The sequence below is a fragment of the Colletes latitarsis genome, chromosome 5 (assembly GCF_051014445.1).
Source record: "Colletes latitarsis isolate SP2378_abdomen chromosome 5, iyColLati1, whole genome shotgun sequence".
NCBI lineage: Eukaryota > Metazoa > Arthropoda > Insecta > Hymenoptera > Colletidae > Colletes > Colletes latitarsis.
In genome coordinates this window covers 28,245,026-28,268,544 of record NC_135138.1, presented here as the reverse complement: position 1 = coordinate 28,268,544, position 23,519 = coordinate 28,245,026, and the positions used below count along the sequence as shown (strand labels likewise).

Below are 23,519 nucleotides of genomic sequence, written 5' to 3'. Positions count from 1 at the left end.
AATGGCGCCAAGTTTACAGATCAAGTGAGACCTCTATATTTTCGAAATAACTTTGTTTGAAATATCATTTCAAAGTATATTATTTTACACTAATTACTTTTAAGAAACAGTAAATATCAACTCTATTCGACTTTGAACTCTGAACGACTCGTTCTTAGTCTACAAATTCACAATTAAGTCTCTAGGTAGCTTCTAATAATGAAACCAGGGTTTCTTCCGAAGTTCATAGTAATGATCAAAATAGTGAAATCCTTTGACACAGAATTGTAGAGAAAGTAATTCTTCTACTTCCTTCCACATTTTATTTTTAAAACTACCTCTAATATCTGTATACAGTAAATACTTTACTCGTAATGATTACTAACGCCACCTGCCAACAATATTTTAACTAATGGCGACTTCTGTGCAATTCATCTATGCTTGTACCCCTTGGTTTATGCTAATTGGTAGTAACTTTCTCCTCGCGCGATACGAATTTAAGTCATCCAGTGAACGTCGTGTACAATATTAGCAATATAAATTTATTGTGCTCAGTGATGCCATGTGATTTCCAAATATGTGTAAATGTGTATAGCAAGAGAAATGAAGATACAATTATTTTCATGAGTAAGGTAATACATTCATTCTATATACCAATATCTACGTAGTAAAGATTATACTAATTCGTAACACCTTAGACCGTTAATGATGAATTAATTGATCATTAAAAAATCAGAACATGTTACATATACTATTTAAATCGATAAATAATAAGGAACACATCGATATTAGTATTGTTGGACTGTTTCATTGTTACTATTAATGGCGCGTTAACATTTTAAACTGCACGCCAATAGGAGTTAAGAACAACTTTCACACCCCTCCATACTTGTTACGTACAATAAATATGCATACCATAAGTTGACAATGATTTTTTATAAATATGTCTACCCCATTATTTGGCAAATACGAAACTTTTTTTAGTTTACCCAAAATTAGGACCCAAAATTTTAACAACCATAATACTGATTATGCACATAGCTATTTTCGGACGCGCATGCGTAAAAATTCTATCACATCTGGGTATACTAGTTACAAGTAAATTAGAACAGAGCTTGGGCTCTTCCACTAAAAAGTGTGGTTATTCTGTTTTTGAATTTTACTTTCTAAAGTGTTGTAACCTGGTATAAAAATATATATTTAATATATTTTTAACATTATACGTATACGTATACGTATACATAAACACTGCAAAACATACCTTTGTAGAAATTGTAGAAACTAATATATCTAGGACATGGGAAACAAAATTCAAGTTCTAACTTGATAGAAATGCATTGTGAGATCTGCTTATTACAGAATAGAGAAGGCAGTTTAAATTAATAAAATGCTAAGGCATAAATTTGCTCACAAAATGAAAAACAAAGTAGGTTTAATTAACTCATCAAGTTCAGAAAGCGAATTATCTGAGATTATTGACATAGAGGATGAACAAATGGAAGAAGAAGAAGAAGTCAATGAAGAAGATGAAGTAAATGAAGAATTTGATGAAGAAGAAGAGGAAGATGAGGAGGATGATGATAGTGACACAAGTTCAAAGAATGAAGAAACTTTAGAATTTTTAGAAAAATTAAATGATCATATGAATATATTTAAAATAGAAACAGATAAATTAATTCAATTTCAAGAAGATAAAGAAGAGCATTTTAGGAAAACAAATATCAATTGCATTATGTCAACAGTTGAATCAACAAATATTAATAATAGCGATGTCCTAGCTAAACCTGTACCACTTAGAAATCCAAACTCTAGAAGAAATTCAATGCTTCCTGGGTCAGAAATGTGTAATGAAATATTAGCATTTAATGATAGTCTTAAACCTAACTGTGATCAAATTTTGAGTAACGAAACCTCAAATTTTGTCACTACAAATACTCTAGATAATTGTGAACCTGAAACAATTATTACTAAAACTCTTACTACTCATAATGATAATTCACCAGATTTATTAATTGATGTTCTGGATACAGAGAAAGTACCAGAACCCATAAAGGAATTAAAAACTTTGATATTGAACAATGAAGCAAAGCAATCAGAAGTAAAGAAAATTCAGTTGGATTTAGATGGAGCTCGTAAAAATATAAAAGAGCTTGAAACAACTATGAAAATTAAAATGCGTATATCAACAGACATACCAAAGAATATTAATTTACTTGGAGTAGTGATAAATAAGTCTCGTCGCAAGCAAAGTGAATTAGTGAAAAAATGTACTTGTGTAAAAACTCAATTATCTCCAAGAAACTTACTTCCAAAACATGAGACTGTTCATGAGGAAAAGGAAGATGTGTACAAGGACAAGGTAATTCATTATCAGCAAAGGTTAAAAAATATTGAGATGATAAAGGGTATTGCTCATGATTCCTTGCAAAAACAACGCAGAATTACTCACTCTTTAATTGACACTAACAAGCAGATGAAGAATTTAAAAGAACAGTTGAAAAAAGAGGAGAAACGTAAAGAACAATTAGAAGAAGAACTTGCAGAAGATCAGAAGAAGATCCATGAACTTAAAAGAAAATATAATTTAACTGCTCCTAAATTAAAAGAATTGCAATCAGAAAACAAAAGTGGAAAAGGTAATAATAAATCAAAAACTGATCACCCTGACAAAGAAAAAAATTTATTAGATGTTAGTGCAAGAATATTACATCTTGACCATGTTTTAAAAGAAAAATCCATAGATTTGGAAAGAACAGCAGATATTGATGAAAAAGAAGCTTTGAGGCATGAAATTCAAAATTTAAGACGTATCAGAGATTGCTTGATAGATGAAAAATGTGATTTGGATGAGAAATTTCAGAAGGAAAAAACTTTGTCTACGGTAGAAGAACGAAAATTATTAGAATGTGGAGAAACTATTGAAGCTATTGATGCCATGATAGAACATAAAAATGAAATGATTTGTGGGAGAAAAGGTTTTGATGAAAATCAATCACAACGCGAGAAAGGAGAGAGAATGTTAATGGAGAGGTTAGCAAAATTATCAGAAGGTGAAATGAAAACATTATTCTATAAATATTTTCTAAAAGTAATAGATTTGAAAGAAAGTTCAAAAACCCTAGAAATTCAAACTGCAGAATTAGAGAGTGTTATAGAGACACAAAAACGGCAAATACAAGCTTTAACTAATGCATTGAAACAATCCAAGCTGGAAACTGAGAAAAAAGTTATTTTTGTGATAAGAGAATATGAACAGAAATTACAAGCCATGTATAGACACTTTGCAGAGGAAACAAGTAGCTCTGGACATGAAACAGCAGATACGGATTCTGAACTTGTCAAATACAAATGTGAGAATGAAATACTGAGAAAGCAATTAGCAGAAGTTAAAGCTTACACAAAAAGCTTAAAACCTCCATGCACAATTACTTCGGGCGGCATACAAAGAACAACACCATCGATGATACAAGGTCCTTTAAGTCCGACAACTAAAGTGACTAAGGAACGGAATAAACTGATAATACAAAAAACTACTGATCGTGATAAAAGAAAGAAGTGAAATTTTCCAAAATATATGTCCAGTTTTTCTCTTTAATTAACATTACGTCACTCTCTACAATGTTGTAATAGACTACTTTAATGTTGGTAGTTACATCTCATAATTCCTAGTGTAAAAACATGAACAACCTTAAACAATTTATATGAGCCAATAATATGTCGTAATATTGTATTAGTCTTTAATATATTGGGCCCTCGTTATATGTATATATGTATTTCATGTCGTAATTGATAGAATAATTTATGCAATTTTATAAAATGTAATATATGTTAATAGGTAACATATTTTTGGCACATTCCTGGCATCATTTTTTATTTCAATACATATATGCGAAAGTAATCAAAAGGGCCGATAGGAATAATATTCTTAATACGTAGTAATGACAAATAAATACTCAATTTTTTAAATAAAATATAGGTTATAATACTCATTAACCTCTATTATCCTTACCATTTTTTTAAGTATAGCACAGATTTCTCCATGTGTTTTAATTTATTTGGGGTTTGAGAAATATAATTTACTTATTTCTATTGTAAAAGTTCATCTAAATGTAAACTAATATGTTACAAATTATGACTTAATGTTTTACGTAAGAAAAGCTTTTAATTTTTCTGATAATGCACTATATTGCATTACTATCTTTTCATAGTTAGTTGTACAGAGTTATTAGAATTATCTTTTCATAGAGAGTTAATTATTCATAAAATTCCGAAAGATCGATCAAGCAGTAGTGTAGTGGTTATCTCAGTTCGATCCCGGACGAAAACATTTTTATTTTTCATTACACTTTTAAACCATATTAACACAATATATTTATTTTATTTAAATATCGTTTAATGAATATTCAAACTGTATCTTTTAAATTATCTTTTGAATATACCTATATTTAGTAACAGTATATTTTAATTTATGAAATTTTCAATTCATATATACATACATAATTTATTTACTATCTATTACGTGTTATAATAGAGTTTATGGAAAACATTGAATTATATGTACTGAAATTTATTATATCGCTAAATTATTATGTAATATGTCATGTACATTATGAGAAGTTGTCATCAAGTGTCAGGATGGCCGAGCGGTCTAAGGCGCCAGACTCAAGGTTTAACCTTCTTAGTTTTCGTACTAAGTTTCTGGGCTTTCTGGTCCTCTCTGAGGGCGTGGGTTCGAATCCCACTTCTGACAAATAATTTTTGTTATTTGTTAAAAAAATAATTTTGTGTAAATCTTTTTTATAAAAGTTAATTTATCGCTCAAAGCCTACTATAAACCGTTGTACATTGATAGAGTTAGCGTTCCAAGTTCGATTCCCAATACACAGTACTTTTTTTTGTTGTAAATCAGGTATGTATTAAATTATCTATTTTTAAAGATTATAAAAATATATTAATATTGTAGACTATTTTTATTAAGCTTTAATGATTGATTCATACGATATAATTCAATATTATAATGCTTATTTCATATTAGTTTCTGCTGTATTAATGTGTATATTCTAAATTTTATATCACATAATATAATGTAACAAACTAATATGTTTCAGATTATGACATAATGTTTCATGTGAGAAAAGCTTTTAATTTTTTTGATAATGTACTATATTACATTAGTACCTTTCCATAGTTGTTATTTAGTTGTGAGAAAGAATTTCTGAATTTATAGCATGTTGAGAGTTGATTATCCATAAAATTCCAAAAGCGGTCAAGCAAAGTCGAATACAATATTCTATTATATTTAGAATCCAAAGCAGTAAAATATTTCATAGTACACGTCTATTTTTTTATGTAGTGAGCAAGACCAATTCTACAAAAAAACACATGTATAATATTCTTAACTGTATCTATAGAACATTTATAAAAATTTATAATATAGTTTCCGTAGTGTAGTGGTTATCACGTGTGCTTCACACGCACAAGGTCCCCGGTTCGATCCCGGGCGGAAACATCTTTTTTTTTCATTGAACTTGTCAACCATATTAACACAGTATATTTATTTTATTCGAATATCGTTTAATGAATATTCAAACTGTTCCTTTAAATTTATCTTTTGAATATACCTGTATTTAATAACAGTATATTTTAATTTATGAAATTTTCAATCCATATATACATATATAATTTATTTACTATCTATTACGTGTTATAATAAAGTTTATGGAAAACATTGAATTATATGTAGTGAAATTTATTATATCGCTAAATTATTGTATACTATGTCATGTATATTATGAGAAGTTGTCATCAAATGTCAGGATGGCCGAGCGGTCTAAGGCGCCAGACTCAAGGTTTTTAACCTTCTTAGTTTTCATACTAAGTTTCTGGGCTTTCTGGTCCTCTCTGAGGGCGTGGGTTCGAATCCCACTTCTGACAAATAATTTTTGTTATTTGTTAAAAATATAATTTTGTGTAAATGTTTTTTATAAAAGTTAATTTTTCAATCAAAGTCTACTATAAACCGTTGTCCGTTGATAGAGTTAGCGTCCCAAGTTCGATTCCCAATACTGAGTATTTTTTTTTTGTTGTAAATCATGTATGTATTACATTATCTATATTTAAAGATTGTAAAAATATGTTAATATTGTAGATTATTTTTCATTTGCCATTTTATTTAGCTTTAATGATCGATTCATACGATATAATACAATATTATAATGTTTATTTCATATTAGTTTCTGTTATATTAATGTGTATATTGTGAATATTATATCACATAATATAATGTAAAATTATTATTATATTTTAGAATTTTGAGATGATATTACAAATATATGTACTCGGTATAATGCAAATGCATCATCGAAAATCCGGTATGGTCTAGTGGCTAGGATACTTGGCTCTCACCCAAGAGGCTCGGGTTCGATTCCCGGTACCGGAAATCTTTTTTTTATTATTTTATCGTATTTTCTTAAGGATGTATTAAGTTTTTTGCAAATTTCTCGACGGGTTTTCGTAACAATAAAACTGTTTTATTGTAAATATTTCGTCGTGCATCTGTAAAGGGATAAAAACTTAATTTAAAACATTTTGTTGAGTATACACGGTATTATAAGACAGGGTTTAAGACTATAACAACGTTATTATTCTGATACACCACATTTGAAAGACATTGAATATGACGTTTAGAACTAACAAAATATTTTATTGCATGAATCATCACAGACGAGGTATACGAGTAGACCTTTCACGAACCTACTGCCCTTCCTAACTCGATCTCTATAGGAGAACGGATTTAGTAACTAATTCTTAAATGCCCAAACATTAAAAGGGATAAAAAAGAGAAATTTCCCCCCTTAAGCAGTATAATTTTCTCTAGTATCTTAAAGAACAGTTTTAAATTCGCAGCCATTAGCTCGGTGTTATCCACGATGAAGAAGTTCTTCTTCGTGGGTAACACCGATTACCAGATCTCACCACGAGGAGGTTGCTGCGAGTGGAGACCCGAAGGGAGATAGATGGAATCCAAGTTCCATCGATCTCCCTTTTACATCCTTAGAAACTAGATTAGTCATGCCAAGTAATTATTTTGTTTAAAAAGGGATGAAGCTAAATTGTTGGAGACGCGACGCGACGCGATGCTGAACCGTGCAGCAGATCGAATCAACACTACCCTTGGTAGATTGATTTCTATTTCTAGAAATCGATTTATCATTGGCAGGCGACTAGATCTTTCGGACAAACTGGACGGCCGATCACATGTTTCGTTCGACGAAACAGTGGTGACCGAAGCAAGAAACAAGAGAACGAGTCGAGAGAAGCTACTTGTTAAATAATTACTTGGCAATATTGGGAGACGCATACAATAGGGACTTAAAATTAACGTCGAAGTTCAAGTCTAGTCAAGTTGAATCTAAAATTCGGACGATAGAAGGAAACAAAGTTCCTTGATTTAGTTGTACCAAGCAATTATGTGGTTAAAAAGAGGGATGAAGCTAAATCGTGGGATACGCGACGCGACGCGACGCTCAACCATGCAGCGGATCCGAGGATCGAACCTACTGCCCTTGCTAACTCGATCTCAACAAGAAAACAGATAACTGCAACCCCGAATCGAGGTCTCCATTTCTCCAACGCAACCCGCCGGGAGCCCGAAGGACCCGACTTAGGCTGTCTGACAAAGAGAGAGTACCTGAGACGAGGTCGACTTCCGCTGGAAGGTATGCGTTTCCGCAGAATACGGAAACTCCACACCTTCCAGCGAAGTGCCGGTTTCCCTCAATCAAGCTTACCAAGGGAAGGCGATTAGATCTTTCGGACCAGATACACGGCCGATCACATGTTTCAATCGATGAAACAGTGGTGACCGAAGCTAGGAACGAAGGAACGAGCGAGAGAGAATCTACTTGTTTAATAATTGCTTGGTAGGACGCGGAAATATGTACAATAAAGAAATCTTCGGCGTTAATTTTAAAGTTCGAAGCTTAAGTCTAATGTATTTGGAATTATATGTCCCTCGGCGGATGAATCCCTCGGCGGATGAGTGTCTTGGTGGATGAATCCCTCGGCGGTTGTGGTGTCTTCCCTTGAAACAAAAACTAATACTTGTATTAGTATCATATTAAGGAAAATTTAATAAACCCTAACTAATCCATCTGTGACTCGACAAATGGAGAAATAATTTGTTCAGCTGATGTATCGAACAAGCTAAGAAATTCTGAAATATTCCTACACAGAATAAATGTTACTCGATGGGTAGACCTACCTAAAGAAATGTACAAAATTTACACCTGATAAGGAAGTGAAAATATTAATAAATTAAACAATGCCAGTCAAAATATATTAAATACGCTCAGTCCAAACGACAGAACAATTTCACAAATAAGGTCAAAATAAAAATTCGGATTAATTGATAGACGATGCTTGTGAACTTAGCTGACCAGTAAAAATATTCTACGAAATTAGGAATATCTTACCAAGTCAGATTCAACTAATACCACAAGTAGTGAAATCGACAAAGCAATTTCGCAAACAAAATCGAGATAAAAATTCAGATTAATCGACAAAGACAGATACGAGTTCAGGAAAGAATTGGAAACAGAAACAGTAAACGATTGGAGGAAATACCTCATAGAGAATCATTTTCGTTCAGAGTCCTATATGGTCAACGTAACGCAACAATTGCCGAAATAATAGAAGAACCAGTTAATAGAATATCTCATTGTATGTTGAAATGGTGGAAATATTCACAGTAACGAAACGAAAACCGATAAATTCAACAAACCCAATTTTTCATCAAACGGTAGTCAAAAATGAACGAGCAAGCTTCAAATCAGAAAAATAAGAGAGAGAGAGGGGATATTTAAGCAAGACTCACCACTGGTCAACAACTGGTCACTATTGGTCATCGTATGCTCACCACAGGTCAGCTGGTCAGCACTGGTCAGCACTGGTCAGCACTGGTCAGCACTGGTCAGCACTGGTCAGCAGTGGTCAGCAGTGGTCAGTACTGGTCCCCCTGGTCAGCCTAGGATGATCCCGGGATACCCACCAAGCCAGCAGGTCCGCCACCCTCGGACTCCCCCGAGAGAGTGAGACATACAAGTCTCCACATGAGCCGCTAATGTAGTGATGGAGGAGTGGGGAGAGCACAGCATGTATCAGCCATCTTAACCCGTCCGGTGGACAAATTATTTCATGAAAAATTATTATTTACACATACTGATGAGTCCTTTCATTATTCATATACCACATATTGTTAAGAATTGTTTAAACTATTGCGTTGGAATGTTAAACAATGCTAAGTTTTATTTATAATTGTTTAATTCACACCATCGTCAAGTAGGTACTCTGTATGGAATTCACATGCAGCGATTGATATTCTCGTAAAAAATTATTTCAATATTCGTCAAGATTTCGTATCGCACAAATCAATGATTAATAGCATTACCATCGCGAAATCGCGTTTTACGGGCAAAAAGACAGATTTCTCTTGCATCGCGAACATCACTCAGGGGTCAATCTTTCTAGTTCCTCGCGGTACGTGGACCTCCGCAAGGCCGAGTCCAACATATTGGAAGGTAGCATCCTCTCGAACGAAAGTGCATATCGCTATCAACGTGTATTATGACGTGATACATGACGCGGGCCACGATAACAATCGTACCTAAGACTCCTTATCGATGCTGTTCATCTGTGAGATTACCCTAGGTGGAAATCGCAATTGTAAAAGAAATACAATAAATATTCCCAGCTACCGTTTTTCTTTTGATGCTATACGAAACACACACAAGGTATACGAATAGATCTTTCACCTTATGGACTTTGATGACCCAATCTAATTGCCATTCCGAGTTATTTTTTAAATAAATGATGTATTACAATTTAAAATAAAAAATAGAGGATTTGCGGTGTACTTATTAATGAGGTACATCCTTACGTATTTTAATAATCTTGAAATCTTTAAATAATCTTAATCGATTGGTTACTCCAATGAAATTAATCGATTGATGCTCAACTCTGAACCGTACAGCTTTCATTCCGTTAAAAAATACTAAAATTTCTGTAATTTCATTTTCCGTCTCACTTCCTATTGTGTTTATTTCTAAATCTGTTGGTAGCGTTGCGAGTGACACGGAAATGGTAATGGGGCTCTAGAGCCCCAGAAAAATACATTGGGTGAAAGGTCTACTTGTATACCTTGTCTGTGGTGGTGTCATCCAAATCGATAGCAGCAAATAGAATGACCAATCATCCGTATCGGAAATACAAACAGTGGCCATGCCATAAATCACTCAAACGTTGCATTTTCTATACGTCAATGTAACGGGTAATCATTTGCTACTACGAAGCAGCTGTTTCACTTACAACTCGAAACAATCGCTTTGGTACGTGTTCCTTTAGACAGTGCCTATTTTTCGCATAAATGTGTAATAAGCCCTACCTTCGTCGTCTATTGGTATGCAATTATTGTCACTTTTATCGACATTCGCGGAAGTGACCAAGGGACCAAACACGTGCAACATGGCTAGGTCTATAATTTTGAAAGACGATCGTGCCATCATATCCGTTTATCCGTAATTTTCTGGATAGGCACCGTCGAAGACTGAATGAAAATAACCCCTGATAACGCGACAAGATTGTGTTAAAGTATACACTATGACGCGAATCACACTCACACGATACCAGGAGACAGCATACTTTCGACAAAGGTCGTTTTATTCTTCAACTCCTAGGAAGACGCGTTACCAATGGCTTCAGTGTCAGACCACGAGTGCATAAAACCATTTCGAAAACTTATAAGTTATCAGATTAATTACTTAAAGTGAGAGTCGTGCAGCTATAAGTAATTGAATAATGTGTGATCGGTGTAAACTTGTTAATTAACATTAGAATAATAAATAAAAATCGTTTTCCTTTCGTTTGTATTGCAAAAATGATCAAAATTTTTTCCCAGATACAAATTTCCACTAACGCTTTTATTCTTAAAAACCTTTTTTTATTTCATTCTGGTGGTTATTAAATATTACCTAACTGTGTCGTACAGGTACAGTGGTCTCTGGAAAATTGATCCAAAATGTTCACTGTTTCTGCGATGCTCGTATTTCGGTTACAAAATGTCGATGCTGTTGACGATGTACGTCTTCACGATCACTCTCTTCGCAGACATCTACTTGAACATAGACAATATGTCGATCGCTACCGACGATGGTTGCGTTTTTGCAGGAATTGTTGTTGTGATTTTTAAAATTATGAATTACCAAATCTATCAAAAAAAAATAGCAGAATTGACTTCGAATGCGTTAAAATGTGCCAACGATATCAGCGAATTTTCTAGTGAGTAGAGCAAATCTATCTAAAATATAACTTTTAACTCTCTCGGTCCTGGAATTTACGTGTAGTTTTTTTCGGATTTCGTCGACTAATCGTTTCTTTTCTCTTAATTCAATTTAATATACTACCTTGCTTTCTAGACATTGAACACATCAGAGGCATTGCCAAAAAGTATTACATACGTAACAATGTGATTTTTCGAGGGTTCTCCGTATTAGGATTTTTTTTGGCAATCGCTCTTTTACTTTTCTCACCGATGGAAACTGGTTTACCAATCAGAGCGAAATATCCCGTCAACACAACAATATCACCCTGGCGCGAAATTGGTATCGCAGTAGATACAGTTACCATTTCTGTTGGTTTGTTGGCGATAGTTGCAATGGATGCTATGACCAGTTTAGTATGTAGTTTAATCATTATGCAATTCGACATTTTGTACGTGAATTTCGAGAACTGTAAAAGACGAACGGTGAGCAACGTAACTGGCGAAGACAGTCTGCTTACTCTCAAACGTTATAATTTTTACAATTTCGTACATTTTAAACATTTTATACGTCACAATATTGGGAATACATGTATTTTTCATCGCAGACCGACATAGTTAGCAACGAACGTAATTATGATGACGTCGGGTATGCTAAAAAGAAAGCGGACTATGATTTCGTACGTAGATACAAGACGTGCCTTCGGTTCCATCAGCGATTGGTCACTATGGCCAACGATTACAATAAGACCTACAGCTCGAGCATGTTCGTTCAGATGCTTTCGAGCACCTCGATTATTTGTCTGACTGGATTCCAAGCCGTCGTGGTAAGACATAATGGTCGAGTACGTTGATCAGTTCCTGATCGATTCGTATCGTTCGGAACAGGTCGGAGGGCAGAACTCAGACATTATAAAGTTTGGGATGTACCTAAGTGCCGCTTTATCTCAGCTCTTGTACATCTGCTGGATAGGAAATGAGCTGAGCTTTTCAGTAAGGCATTAAGTAACGATTCGACGATTGTTTTTCCGGAAAACGACGGATTCTAACTCGTAATTCATCGTTCAGAGTTCCATGCTGGATAGAAGTCAATGGCTCTCAGACTGGCATCACGAGCATTTGCCAGACATCATGCTATTGTTTTCGTTAGCCACGATGTTTACAAGACAGTCAATGCAACTGAAGGCTGGAGCATTTTATATATTATCTTTGGAAACGTTTATCGCGGTACGCGAACGTTAATGAAATATACACTATTGTTTTTACATTTTTAATTTTCTATTCTTTCTTGTCTCAAATCTGTGCTCGAAAGGCAAACTATGTTAAATCTAAATTTCAGAAATTTAATATCTTAAATAGCGATGAAAAGTATAATATTGGTTAAGTAATATAACTTTTTTATTCTAGTATCTACAGAATTGTACTGGGTTTGTTATATTTGTTGCAGATTATAAGAAGATCCTATTCAATCTTCACGTTGTTGAACAATATGCATTTAGAGGATCTTTGATGACGTGACAATATGTTCATCAGAGATGAGCAAAATTTTCTCCAATATCGTACAGACGAACACAAGGTACTACACGAACTTTCATTTTAAAAAGCGTAATTCAATGACAAGTGACTTGTTTTTTTTCGTTTGGTTCTGCGAAACGATGTTTTATGCGAATTTTACATTCCAGACAAACGAGATTTTGAACGATAAATATATTAATATCGCATCAATATTACATAATTATTAAAATAAACGTAGCAAATATATTTTAATAAAAATAAAATAAAAGTTTGACTTAAAGGAGGCTGTTCAATTCTTTTCTTCGATTTAACTCATGACGATATCTTAAGTTAGGAGATTCATTTTTAGTGATTTCTAATTCTATAATAGTATAACTGTACATATTCTCGTCAATATTATAGTGGAGGATTGTACCTTCCAATCATGAAAATAAGTAGAAATAGAGATATAACATGAAATTATTCTCAGTTAAGTATTGAATGACACAAGCAGTTTTTTATTTCACAGTCTATTAACAATCAAGGGATAAACACACTTTATGGGAATCATAAATAAATCGGTGACAAAAATGAGCAAAGAATGCAGTACCCTACTGTGAAAATTTGATACTTCGTCTAGGGATATTTGTGGATTCATCAGTAGGGCTAATCTAGCAAATCTTGCCTTAGACACGATTCGATATAGCGATTGATTAGCTACACTACACAGACTAGCTTATCCAAACCGTGAGAAACAATTTTAGTACATCGTCATCTAGTGGTCTTAGAGACTTTGTCAAAGATTAAAGTCAATGAAATATCATATATCAAAATAATTTAATTTTCAATTGAAAATTTTTAATCGAGACTCTGTAGGAGCCAACAATATCACTATTGCCAACAGGAGGATAAAATCACTGTTAATGGTAGAGTCGTTACTTTGATTTAATTTATCATTTTATAAAACACACGTCAATTACAATTATTTTATATTTGAAGTGTAAGATTTTAAGGGATAGTTGAAATACGTAAGAAAAATGGACTCGATATTTAATAGTGGGGGTGAAAGGGCGCAGACAGATTTAGCTAGAATTTGCAGATTAGAGAATTGGTATGCAAAGATAAATTGGAGAAGAGAGAATTAAGCAAGTAAATAGGAGATTTTGAAATACCTTCTGAACCAAGCAGCAAAGACGAAGGAATCCATCTTTGCCGCATATTTAGCTAGCCGGAACCTTGGGACAGATGAGTTATACGTTCGAACTTACGAGACCAGTAGCATACCAGAAGAGACAAATTTTGGATACGTTGAAGAAGAGAGGATAGTCGTGAAGAACGACAGGCGTCATAAACTACATCGCAATAGTCGGACAAGAAAACCATCAAAGATTGAGGAAGTAAGAGTTTAGAGTGGGTTGATAAAACGCTACAAGTTGGTATACCGCTGGTCTCGAGATACATTAATATCGTGAACAGTTAGTGTAGGTAAATGTGGTGTGACCATGTGATATAGAAGCGTTATTGTATGGAGGAGTCCTAAGGTGACTTAATGCGTTTGCAAAACATCAAGAATCTAAGTATTAGAGTACGGACCTCACTATGTAGCAAGTGGGTTACACGGAATATTACGCATCAGTTTGAATGAAACTACATAATCTGATTTTTTAACTTTTTAAGCAAAGCATACATACTCCTAGAATTATACAGTTCGTACAGAACTACAATTTTCTTCAAGAATTGGAAATCTTCAAATATTGGAGGATAATTTCTACGAGAAAAGGGAACGAAAATTAGTTGGATAGTCCTCTCAAACGTACGATGTAACGCCAATGTCAACGTTATCGTGGCGTCAGTTTATGTAAACACATACCTTTGAAGTTTTTATTTAAATAAGAATTTTGTCCATCTCTATATGGGCGTCTATAAGCGCCGAGTTTCCGCCGAGTTTCCGCACATGTCACGCGCCAAGACGAATCTTACCGCCAAGAGGGTTAATTTGCTTCGCGACAAGACCGGTTGAATATTTTGCGGCATTCGCAGAGAAATAATTGACTCACGCCTCTTTGACCGTAAGCAGGAATAGAAATAATATTTTCGAAAGATTCGTACTCGTTAACCCGGCCACGGCAACCTGTTCCTTCGTCATGCTTACGGTAACCCCCTCTAGCTTCAGGCTGACAACCTTGCAAATTATGGTCGGAATATTCTTCGCCATGCACACTAGACATTTACCGATTCGTTCAGTGTGTACGCGGTAATATGTGTCTAATAATAATTGAGAACCTGTAATTTTCACTTTATTAGACAGAATTGCAGGGACCGTTTCGAAAAGTCGCAGGAAAGATGTCGCTCAACGATCAGGGCAACAGCACAGTTTGTTAATCTTACATTTGTATCGTGTCTCAAGGAACTGGGTAAACTCGAACACGAGGTTCGTGAAAAAACATTTCCTCTGTGGAACTGAAACCTGCCCTGATCCACAAATGGGCCATTATTTCATAGATTTCTGTACATTCCCATTTATGAGAATTTTTAGCCTTTAGTTTTGTATAAAAATGTCAAGTATTATATATTACAAAATTAAAAAAACTCGAATATTCAGACATACTTTCCCAATTTATGTGTTTACTAGAAATAATGAAATCTTCGTCGGATTATTGAAAAACCGTTTATCATCTCATATGGATAAAACATGAACTAAAAGAATACCGTTATTCAATTTGTTAGTTTCTTCACTAAAATTCGTGTTGCAAAACTCTGTTGCCAATCAAGCAGATGCGCGAAAGACGTTGCGCGACGGATCAGCGCACACAAATTATTAATCAAGCTTCAGTTCGTATGTTGTGTCACGTCACAACATAGTGACGTGAATTACGAGATTCCATGTTCCATATGCTACGATCAAAAGCTTTATCTACCACGGTGGCAGTGGCGTACCCAAAACTTTAGCAACAAAGTGTCTTTTTAATTAAATTTATATCGTCTTAACCCGAAATTTGACTTCTCAGGAGAGACTGTTTCATTTTATTTAACCCAATAACGAAAGAGGTTGTGCACCACTGGTATACCGGTTGAATCGGTTAATTAATCGCGACTGAATACGCGCAAATTAAGAGCTGATCGTCGTATTGCTAATTTACGATTAGGTGTAAACGGTGCACCGTTTATTGGTTAAGTGCTTCGAAGATTGCAGCTGTTCGTTAACGTCCCGTGCAGATAATCGCGCAATGACGAGCGAATTTCGAGCGGTAGAATGATTAAAAAGCGATCTAGTTTTACAACCTACTGGCTGAAGTACGCAAGTATTCTTGTACAAAACACAGATTCTCGCGGTTCGTCCTTTCATGTTCAATCTTGTGCGTTCATCCAAGAGGTACGATGATTATCTCTGTCACGGTTTATGGCGTTGCGTTTGTTTTGATCAGAGTTCGAAGTTATTCGAATAATTCGAATAAATTTTTATTTAGATTATTATTTAAATACAACGTTTTTATTCGGATAATCGTTATTCGTTATGTGCATGGTTTATCTGTAATGAATAAAACTTGCCTAACTCTGTTCACAGCTATTTTTTTACGATGGCGAGGAACCCCGAGCAAAGCATTGGTTCGTTTCGAAAGGAAACAATTTCTCAATGACAATGTTTCTCGAGATTGCAACATTTCCCATAAGAGCAACCCAGATACTCGGAACGGTCGCGATAAAAGGGACATCATGTATGTATTATATTGGTCATCAGCCTCTTCGGTCAGTATCTAATTATCTTCCATTAACACGCTACCTAAAACGGTATTACGTGTTACGGTATGAATAGAAACCGGAACGAAATAGTTCCTGTATCTTGATTGGTCAATGCCTGAAAAAAAGTTATGATACTTATGTATCTTTAAATTGAAAGTCATAGACTATCGTTCAAAAGTTTGGGTATATCTACCATACCTCCATTTCACAAACGATTACTACCTATGAAACCAAATGTCTGGTTATTTTTTAGTGTATGTATTTCTATAAAGCAACTTGTTTATCACGAAGATGTTTTTTTGTTACCAGGTGTAAACAATAATATTTTTTAATTGTCACGAAAAATGCTCAAACTTATTTATGATGTAACTGTGTCGCGAATTACGTTCCTCACACAGTGATTTTTATTTATAAATTAACCCTTTGACTACGGTCAATTTTTACGCAAGCACAACAGGTTGAACGCTCATAGGCGTTTATACTCATAGGCTCATAGATCGAGCGCCTATAGATGCTTTTAGTACTCAAAGGGTTAAGATGTAGCATTTTTTAGACTCTGAAGATTTAATTTCAAGCCTGAAATCGAAAACGTTTCATCGCTCGTTAAGGCCATCAGAATCATGTATTATTATAATTATTATTATTATTATTAGCAGTAGTATAGGTTCATAATTCAACTCTATTCAACAATGTGAGACGATAAACCGAAGTGCCCATTCCTCAACCTTCTGGCTAATTAGAGTTACCTGCCTACCCATGGTACATCCTTGTCTCAAAACGAGCATCGTCTCCTACACTGCACATAGAGCATAAACTGGTCGTCGTCCTAAGGCAAATCCAAATCCGTGTCGTTGCGATATTAACGCACAGCAGCGACCGATGAGGCTTAACACGAACCAGTCACTCATAATTATCTACCTTGTTGCGCGTCGAGGGGGGCAGTTCCGTTTCGCGATAAAGAGAAAAGGAACGAAACCGACGTCTTTGTCCTGACACTTGCTTCCTAGACAGATGGTCGCTTTACCACATGTTACCTAACTGTAGACCTCCTTTAAGTACCACTTTTGTCCGTTGGTATCGTTCGTCGTTTCGCAAATCCTCGAGTTGAAACTTCGACGTCGGCGAGTCTTCTCGTTACCCGCGTCTTCTCCAGGCGAGACGCACTAATCATCCGAGCGCGCGTTTAAATCGAATTTCTCGATTCGCGATTAATCTTCACAGTCTACATTTTATCGTTTACTTCCATCCACCGACTATACAGGGTGTTCGGCCACCCCTGGGGAAAATTTTAATGGGGGATTCTAGAGGCCAAAATAAGACGAAAATCAAGAATACCAATTTGTTGATAAAGGCTTTGTTAAACAATTATTAACGTTTAAAGTTCCAATCGTACTGAATTTTTTTCTCGAAAATGCGCAAGATTTCGGGGGTAGGTCTATTTACCAAAAATGATTGTAATTGACCCCCGCAACCGAAAATAATTTTTTCAGAATTAATTAAAAATTTTTTTTTTCGTCGAAAAATTTAAGCACCTACCCCCTGTCGATTTTTCTTAAAAATTACTTTTTCATTTTTAGTAATGTTGTTTGACACCCTACAGAAAAGTTGTCTAATACTTTTTTGTAGGTACCCACGAGCTCTACTTTAGAAAAAAGTTTCATTGAAATATATTCACAATTGTAGGAGTTATGACTGTTTGAAAATTGGACCATTTTTATGGGGTTTTTCTCATTTTGCGAGGTCAGGGACCAACTTTTCGAATATTTTTGCGATTTGTACATATTCTCCACCAAAATACGCGTAGTTTGCTTTTTTAAACATTGAAATCGTTCAATCCGTTCAGAAGTTATGACGTTTTAAAGATTCGCATGAAAATTCGGGCAGACATTTCTGGCCAGAAATTATATTTTCGGTAAGGAATTTTTTTCTCGAAACTGAGTAGGATTTCGGGGGTATGTCTGTTGACCAAAAATGCTTACAATTGACCCCTGCAACTAAAAATAATTTTTCAAAGACGATTCGAAAGTCTTTTTTTTCACCCAAAACTTTCAGCACTTACTCGAATTTTTTTCTCGAAAGTGGGTAGGATTTCGGGGGTATGTCTATTCACCAAAAATGATTGTAATTATCTCCCGCAACCGAAAATAATTTTTCCAGAACGATTTGAAATTTTTTAATTTAATTGTTAATAACTTTTTAACGAAGCCTCCATCAACAAATTGGTATTCTTGATTTTTGTCTTATTTTGGCCTTTAGAATCCTCTATTAAAATTTTTCCCAGAGGTGGCCGAACACCCTGTATATCACCCTTCTGTTGACTTCTCCAATTTCATCGTTTGTTAATCCTGCAGTACTGTGTAGATTTTCAAGGCGCATTAGACAATTCAGAATTTGTACCGTATTATTTGGTTTTCTCTGTTTTTTAGACATTGGTATTAAGTTGAGGTGTTTAATTGAGTAAAACTGATCTCTCGAGAGAGGGGGCTACCATGTCCAGAGTCCCATAAATTTTACGAAACGATATTTACAAAAGCACAATTTGCACAGTCGATAAATAATTAGTAGAAAATGAGTTTTTCGCGTGTTTTGGGCGATCTTGCCTCGTCGAGTGACCTGCGCAAGGTCAAATACATCCTTCCCCGTCTTTCTGCTGATTACCGTCGGTCCTTGCGGGGAGCCGAAACCGGAAAAACTGGAGTGGCGATTCGTTATCGGAAATCTCGGTTGCGCGAACTCTGCTCCTCGTTTGTCAAAGTCTGCCTCGCGGTTGAATTCACGACGGGCCGTGCAGGCCCCTGGCGAAAATTTTTGTCCCCGCATACGGCGGGACAGATTCCCGGAAACGCGGTAAAAATTTAAATAACGAATTTATCAATATTTCGAGTATAACCGTAATCGAACGAGAGAAACAAAAAATGTATCTTTCGCAAAGCTTTTTGTTTATTTTTGTCGTTGCGCGTAAAATCGAGAAATTATTCACGAGCAAATAAATTAAATTAACAAATTATCATGAATATTATTAATTCTTAAGTTACTATTCGATAACTCATCCGGAAATCATTATTTGCTGAATCGTGATATAAATTAGAAATTAAGAAATTAATGCGACACTACTCTGGACCGAGGGACAGTCTTTTAGGGCGAGGTAGAAATTTAACAAGTTACGGAGAGAGTTGAGCGAGGAAAGGAGATTAATTGGCCCGATGAAATGAGTTTTTAGGCCGCTAAGACTGCTTCTGAGCGTCGTCTCGTCTTCGAAATTTTATTCCAAAAATTAATAAACCTGCCTCTGGCACGGTGGGTGTTCCGAGGTTGGTCACTCGTATTTCGACCGAAATTTCATTCATGATAAACGACGATGATGTTAACTGTTCGATAAACCGCGGATACACGCGATTTGAAAAAATTGGAGTGAATCAGTTGCATGCAAGTAATAAAAATATATGTCACGCCCTGCAGGGAAGAGGTTTATCAGGTAGTTTCTCGACAGACGTTCCCATTGACATTATTTCGTCGCATGCAACTACACGCGGGAAACACTTGCTACATGTAGTAATGTGAGGAAGTTTAAAAATTTAACAGGTAATTTAATTAAGATTTTTGCGAATTTCTGTACTTCATTTATTTTATGAATGTGGCAAGGAACCAAGGCGATATACCTATAAATTATCATTTTAGACTCCTTACTAATATTCCGGGTGGCCAGCCGAATATATGCATCGCAGCTGATTACACGTGTAAAAACGGCATCTTCAACTGCAAGGCTGATGCCTGCTCCAATCTGAGCGTGTAATCTGCCCGAGAATGTCCTAAAAGTTTCGCTCTTCGCGTAAAGTGCGCGCAAAAAATGATCGAGGGAAACGCAATTCTGGCTGTTGCGGTTTATTTTTGTAAGTAACATGATGCCCGATAATAATTATTTTCATAACTTACTGCCCCGATACATCGATTCGCGAAGGAATTATTCGCGCGGATCGTTTGCGAAATTATTGGCCAACCAGATCGACGGTCTTTAAATTTCGAAACTTGTAACCGACGAAAGAACCTAATTATATTATCCAATTTCTGTCCTTTTGCCATATTTTAATTTGCACACCAGAGTCCGCGAGTATTTTCTTTACGTCTTCGTTATTGCTATACGTATACATATGAAGTTGTACCAAGGCTGAGTATTACCGACATAAATTTTTATTCAAATAAAATTTGTATTTTATTCGGTATTTTCGATGCTCTTTTTCCGTAACTGATATTATTTTAGCAAAAATGTATTTGACAATTAGATTATTTCTGCAATTGTTATTTTATTTGGAATTTAAGTATTTATTATTTTGTTGCATCAGGAAAATCATGATGTTTTCTTATAAGGTACATACATAATGTTCATTCGTGAGAAGAAGGCTATTCACATTCTGATTCCCTTTCCATCGAACGCGTTCTTGCAATTGGTCGAAGAGTTCCGCGAATAGTAAACTAGGGTGGGGATGGAAACACTCGTAAGTCTTCTTCTCGCGGATGGACAGTAGATATTCCGGCATCTGGATCTATTTTTTTGCGCAATGTTGAGTTCATTCAGTTTGCACACGACGACCGTAACGTGATTACCATCATACATCTAACATTGTAGAAATGGTTAGTTGTCATTAATAATTATGATAAATTATCTAATGATGACAATGCAGACGACCCAAGTAGTGGGTTTAATACAAAAACTATTCATTCGTTATTTCGTAAAAATGTCGAAAGTTCTAAGGAAAAACAAAATTGCATATACTTACCCTCACAAATTTATTTATACGCAAGATTGAAACTTTGCAATGAACAAAGTTGCAAATATTACTGAATATTCGTTTAAGCGAATTACGGTCGAAGTAAATAAATTATTCCATTGAGCAAAGTGCTGTCTCGTCCAGAATCATGGAAGAACGTCCTAGTTGTCACCAACATGTTTTTTACCCCCAGGTTTCATATTTACAGCGGCACTTCAACACGCTCTATCATATCCGGGAACACGCATAAATCATCAGAGGGACGCCGTATATTTCAATCGGTTTAAATTCATTCGCAACGATCGACGAAGGACGCGCCTGCTATGTAACCTGCTATTAAAAAATTTATCGTCGACGATACTTTATTGGACTCTTCATTGGCCCTTACGAAATTATAGTAGTTACTCACGCACATTAAACGTTTTATGCGGTCCTCGGTGTCGCGTGAAAAACTTCTTGTTAAAATGTTTCGTTAGTCGATCGCCCCATAAAATTACCAATTAACAAGCTACCCTCGCCTTATCTCTACCATCCGTTCGAAATCTTATCTGTTCTCCGCCTTTGTTAACATTTCCTGCCGCGAGCGAAAATAACAAGCTGCACGAGATCATAATCGTTGATTTACGGACGGATCGGTCGATTCGTCGCCTCGATCCATACATTATACGGAGAGTTGCGAGGATCGGCTTAAAATATATAATGTTGCATTTATTATTTGACACTGACTCGTATGTACGCAAAATTACAATTACTTAACAATTTTTATTTGTTCGGTATATCATTCTATAATTGAAATTTTTATTTATCGCGTAACGGATGAACACCTGTTTATCCCCTATTCGTTATTCATCGCTTTTAACCAGATAAGAATTTTCTCGTTTCCGTCGCCAATAAACAGCTTTTCCGTAGGGAAAATAAAACACGTTTAACGATTACTACCCAACAAAGGTAACTCAACAAACCATTCGAATACGCCTCGAGCATTTCGCTATATTTCTTCCAGCGTTTATACAGAATTCTTCGTCACCGTTTGACCCGTACGGTTAAATGTTATTTACACTTTCTTCGCCATTTCGGTGAACACTACTCGCTTGCGGCGCTGTGCAATTGCCGAGCAACAGCGTTATCCGCGACTATTACGTCTCGTGAAAGAAAGAACCGCTCGTAGTTATCGAGTCGTTGCGTCGATAAAACGCTTAATAAAATTTCATTCTTTGGCCACTTTGGGACTCGACGCATAAAACTCAATGCGCCGTCGTGGCTCGTCGATAGTTTCGCGGAATTCGTCTCCACGGTGAACTGGCGAAATGTAAAACGATGTTCCGCGTAGTTTGTTCGCGGCTCGATCTCGATTATGATAGGCTTTGATAATCCGCGAACTAGAAACCGAGCCTGGCTGCGTGCTCGAGCGGGCATGTGGTCGCCCGTGAACGACGACCGTCGCCGATCGTGAAAAGCGTCACGACGCTACGCTCCCAACCGCGCGAGAGTTGGCCCCGTTTTCAGACTTCTCTTTATTAAGTTCGAATTACCGCATTGACAGAGTGCAATAGTAGGACTGATACGATACGTATAGACTATATCCAAACAATTCGATACCAAAGTATACTTAATTCGAAATTAAATTGCGTCTCTCTTGTGCATAGATAGACGGAGAAGCATAAAAGTATATCCAAATTGTGAAATACCATTTAACTTTTTCTCACGACGTTTTTATCTACCAGTTACATACCTTGTGTACCACAAGCTTTATATAGCGTTTTACATATTGCCTGTGTAGACGGACTAATATATTAAAGATTGTCCCATTAACAAGCATGAGACCACATCATTTTCATAAAACGACGTTTGCTTGAAGAAATTGCAGAAACGAGCAAAGTTCTCCGCGAACTATTCAAACGGTTAAAGCGATGTGCTAGGCAGTTTTATTTCGTTTGTAGGACGAATGCTCGTGGCCGCGAGGACAAGTCGCATCCGTTAGCCGCGCGCGAAGAAACGGAAGTAAGAATGCGAGAACAGTAGCGTCGCGGTTTAATAATTTCTGGTACATACGTACGCATGAAACTTATTAATGATCGAAAGCCTATATGGATACGGTAACGGGTATCTGATCAATGAACGCTGTCTCACGTGCTTAATGTTATGTGTTCAGTGGTTTGTGACAAGTGCTATGTATACAATTTTTGCGAAAAGTGGGTGTATCATGTATCTGATGCTTGTCTCTA

The 23,519-nt window shown here is 35.6% G+C and overlaps 2 protein-coding genes and 4 non-coding genes across 6 annotated transcripts; all 6 read left to right on the top strand.

Moving 5' to 3' along the window:
* Positions 1–1,094: 1,094 nt before the first annotated feature.
* Positions 1,095–3,968, top strand: Cos (kinesin-like protein costa). The gene has a single exon (XM_076765360.1). The coding sequence runs from the start codon at positions 1,367–1,369 to the stop codon at positions 3,536–3,538; it is 2,172 nt and encodes a 723-aa protein (XP_076621475.1). The 5' UTR covers positions 1,095–1,366; the 3' UTR covers positions 3,539–3,968.
* A 640-nt stretch (positions 3,969–4,608) lies between these two features.
* Trnal-caa (transfer RNA leucine (anticodon CAA)) lies at positions 4,609–4,729 on the top strand. Its single transcript has 2 exons — positions 4,609–4,646; positions 4,685–4,729. It is a non-coding gene; the product is annotated as a tRNA-Leu (tRNA).
* A 686-nt stretch (positions 4,730–5,415) lies between these two features.
* Trnav-cac (transfer RNA valine (anticodon CAC)) lies at positions 5,416–5,488 on the top strand. Its single transcript has one exon. It is a non-coding gene; the product is annotated as a tRNA-Val (tRNA).
* Positions 5,489–5,790: 302 nt separating this feature from the next.
* Trnal-caa (transfer RNA leucine (anticodon CAA)) lies at positions 5,791–5,913 on the top strand. Its single transcript has 2 exons — positions 5,791–5,828; positions 5,869–5,913. It is a non-coding gene; the product is annotated as a tRNA-Leu (tRNA).
* A 433-nt stretch (positions 5,914–6,346) lies between these two features.
* Trnae-cuc (transfer RNA glutamic acid (anticodon CUC)) lies at positions 6,347–6,418 on the top strand. Its single transcript has one exon. It is a non-coding gene; the product is annotated as a tRNA-Glu (tRNA).
* A 4,693-nt stretch (positions 6,419–11,111) lies between these two features.
* Positions 11,112–12,869, top strand: LOC143342032 (odorant receptor 82a-like). The gene is made up of 6 exons (XM_076765513.1): positions 11,112–11,313; positions 11,451–11,779; positions 11,902–12,120; positions 12,182–12,286; positions 12,362–12,520; positions 12,741–12,869. The coding sequence occupies exons 1-6, from the start codon at positions 11,112–11,114 to the stop codon at positions 12,801–12,803; spliced, it is 1,077 nt and encodes a 358-aa protein (XP_076621628.1). The 3' UTR covers positions 12,804–12,869.
* The last annotated feature ends 10,650 nt before the right edge of the window (positions 12,870–23,519 follow it).

Excerpts from the sequence above, each read along its gene's own strand:
- Cos (XM_076765360.1), top strand. The coding sequence starts at position 1,367 with ATGCTAAGGCATAAATTTGCTCACAAAATGAAAAACAAAGTAGGTTTA.
- LOC143342032 (XM_076765513.1), top strand. The coding sequence starts at position 11,112 with ATGTACGTCTTCACGATCACTCTCTTCGCAGACATCTACTTGAACATA. Across the intron at positions 11,780-11,901 it reads AGAACTGTAAAAGACGAACG|ACCGACATAGTTAGCAACGA; the intron begins GTGAGCAACGTA and ends TTTTCATCGCAG. Across the intron at positions 12,287-12,361 it reads GAAATGAGCTGAGCTTTTCA|AGTTCCATGCTGGATAGAAG; the intron begins GTAAGGCATTAA and ends TTCATCGTTCAG.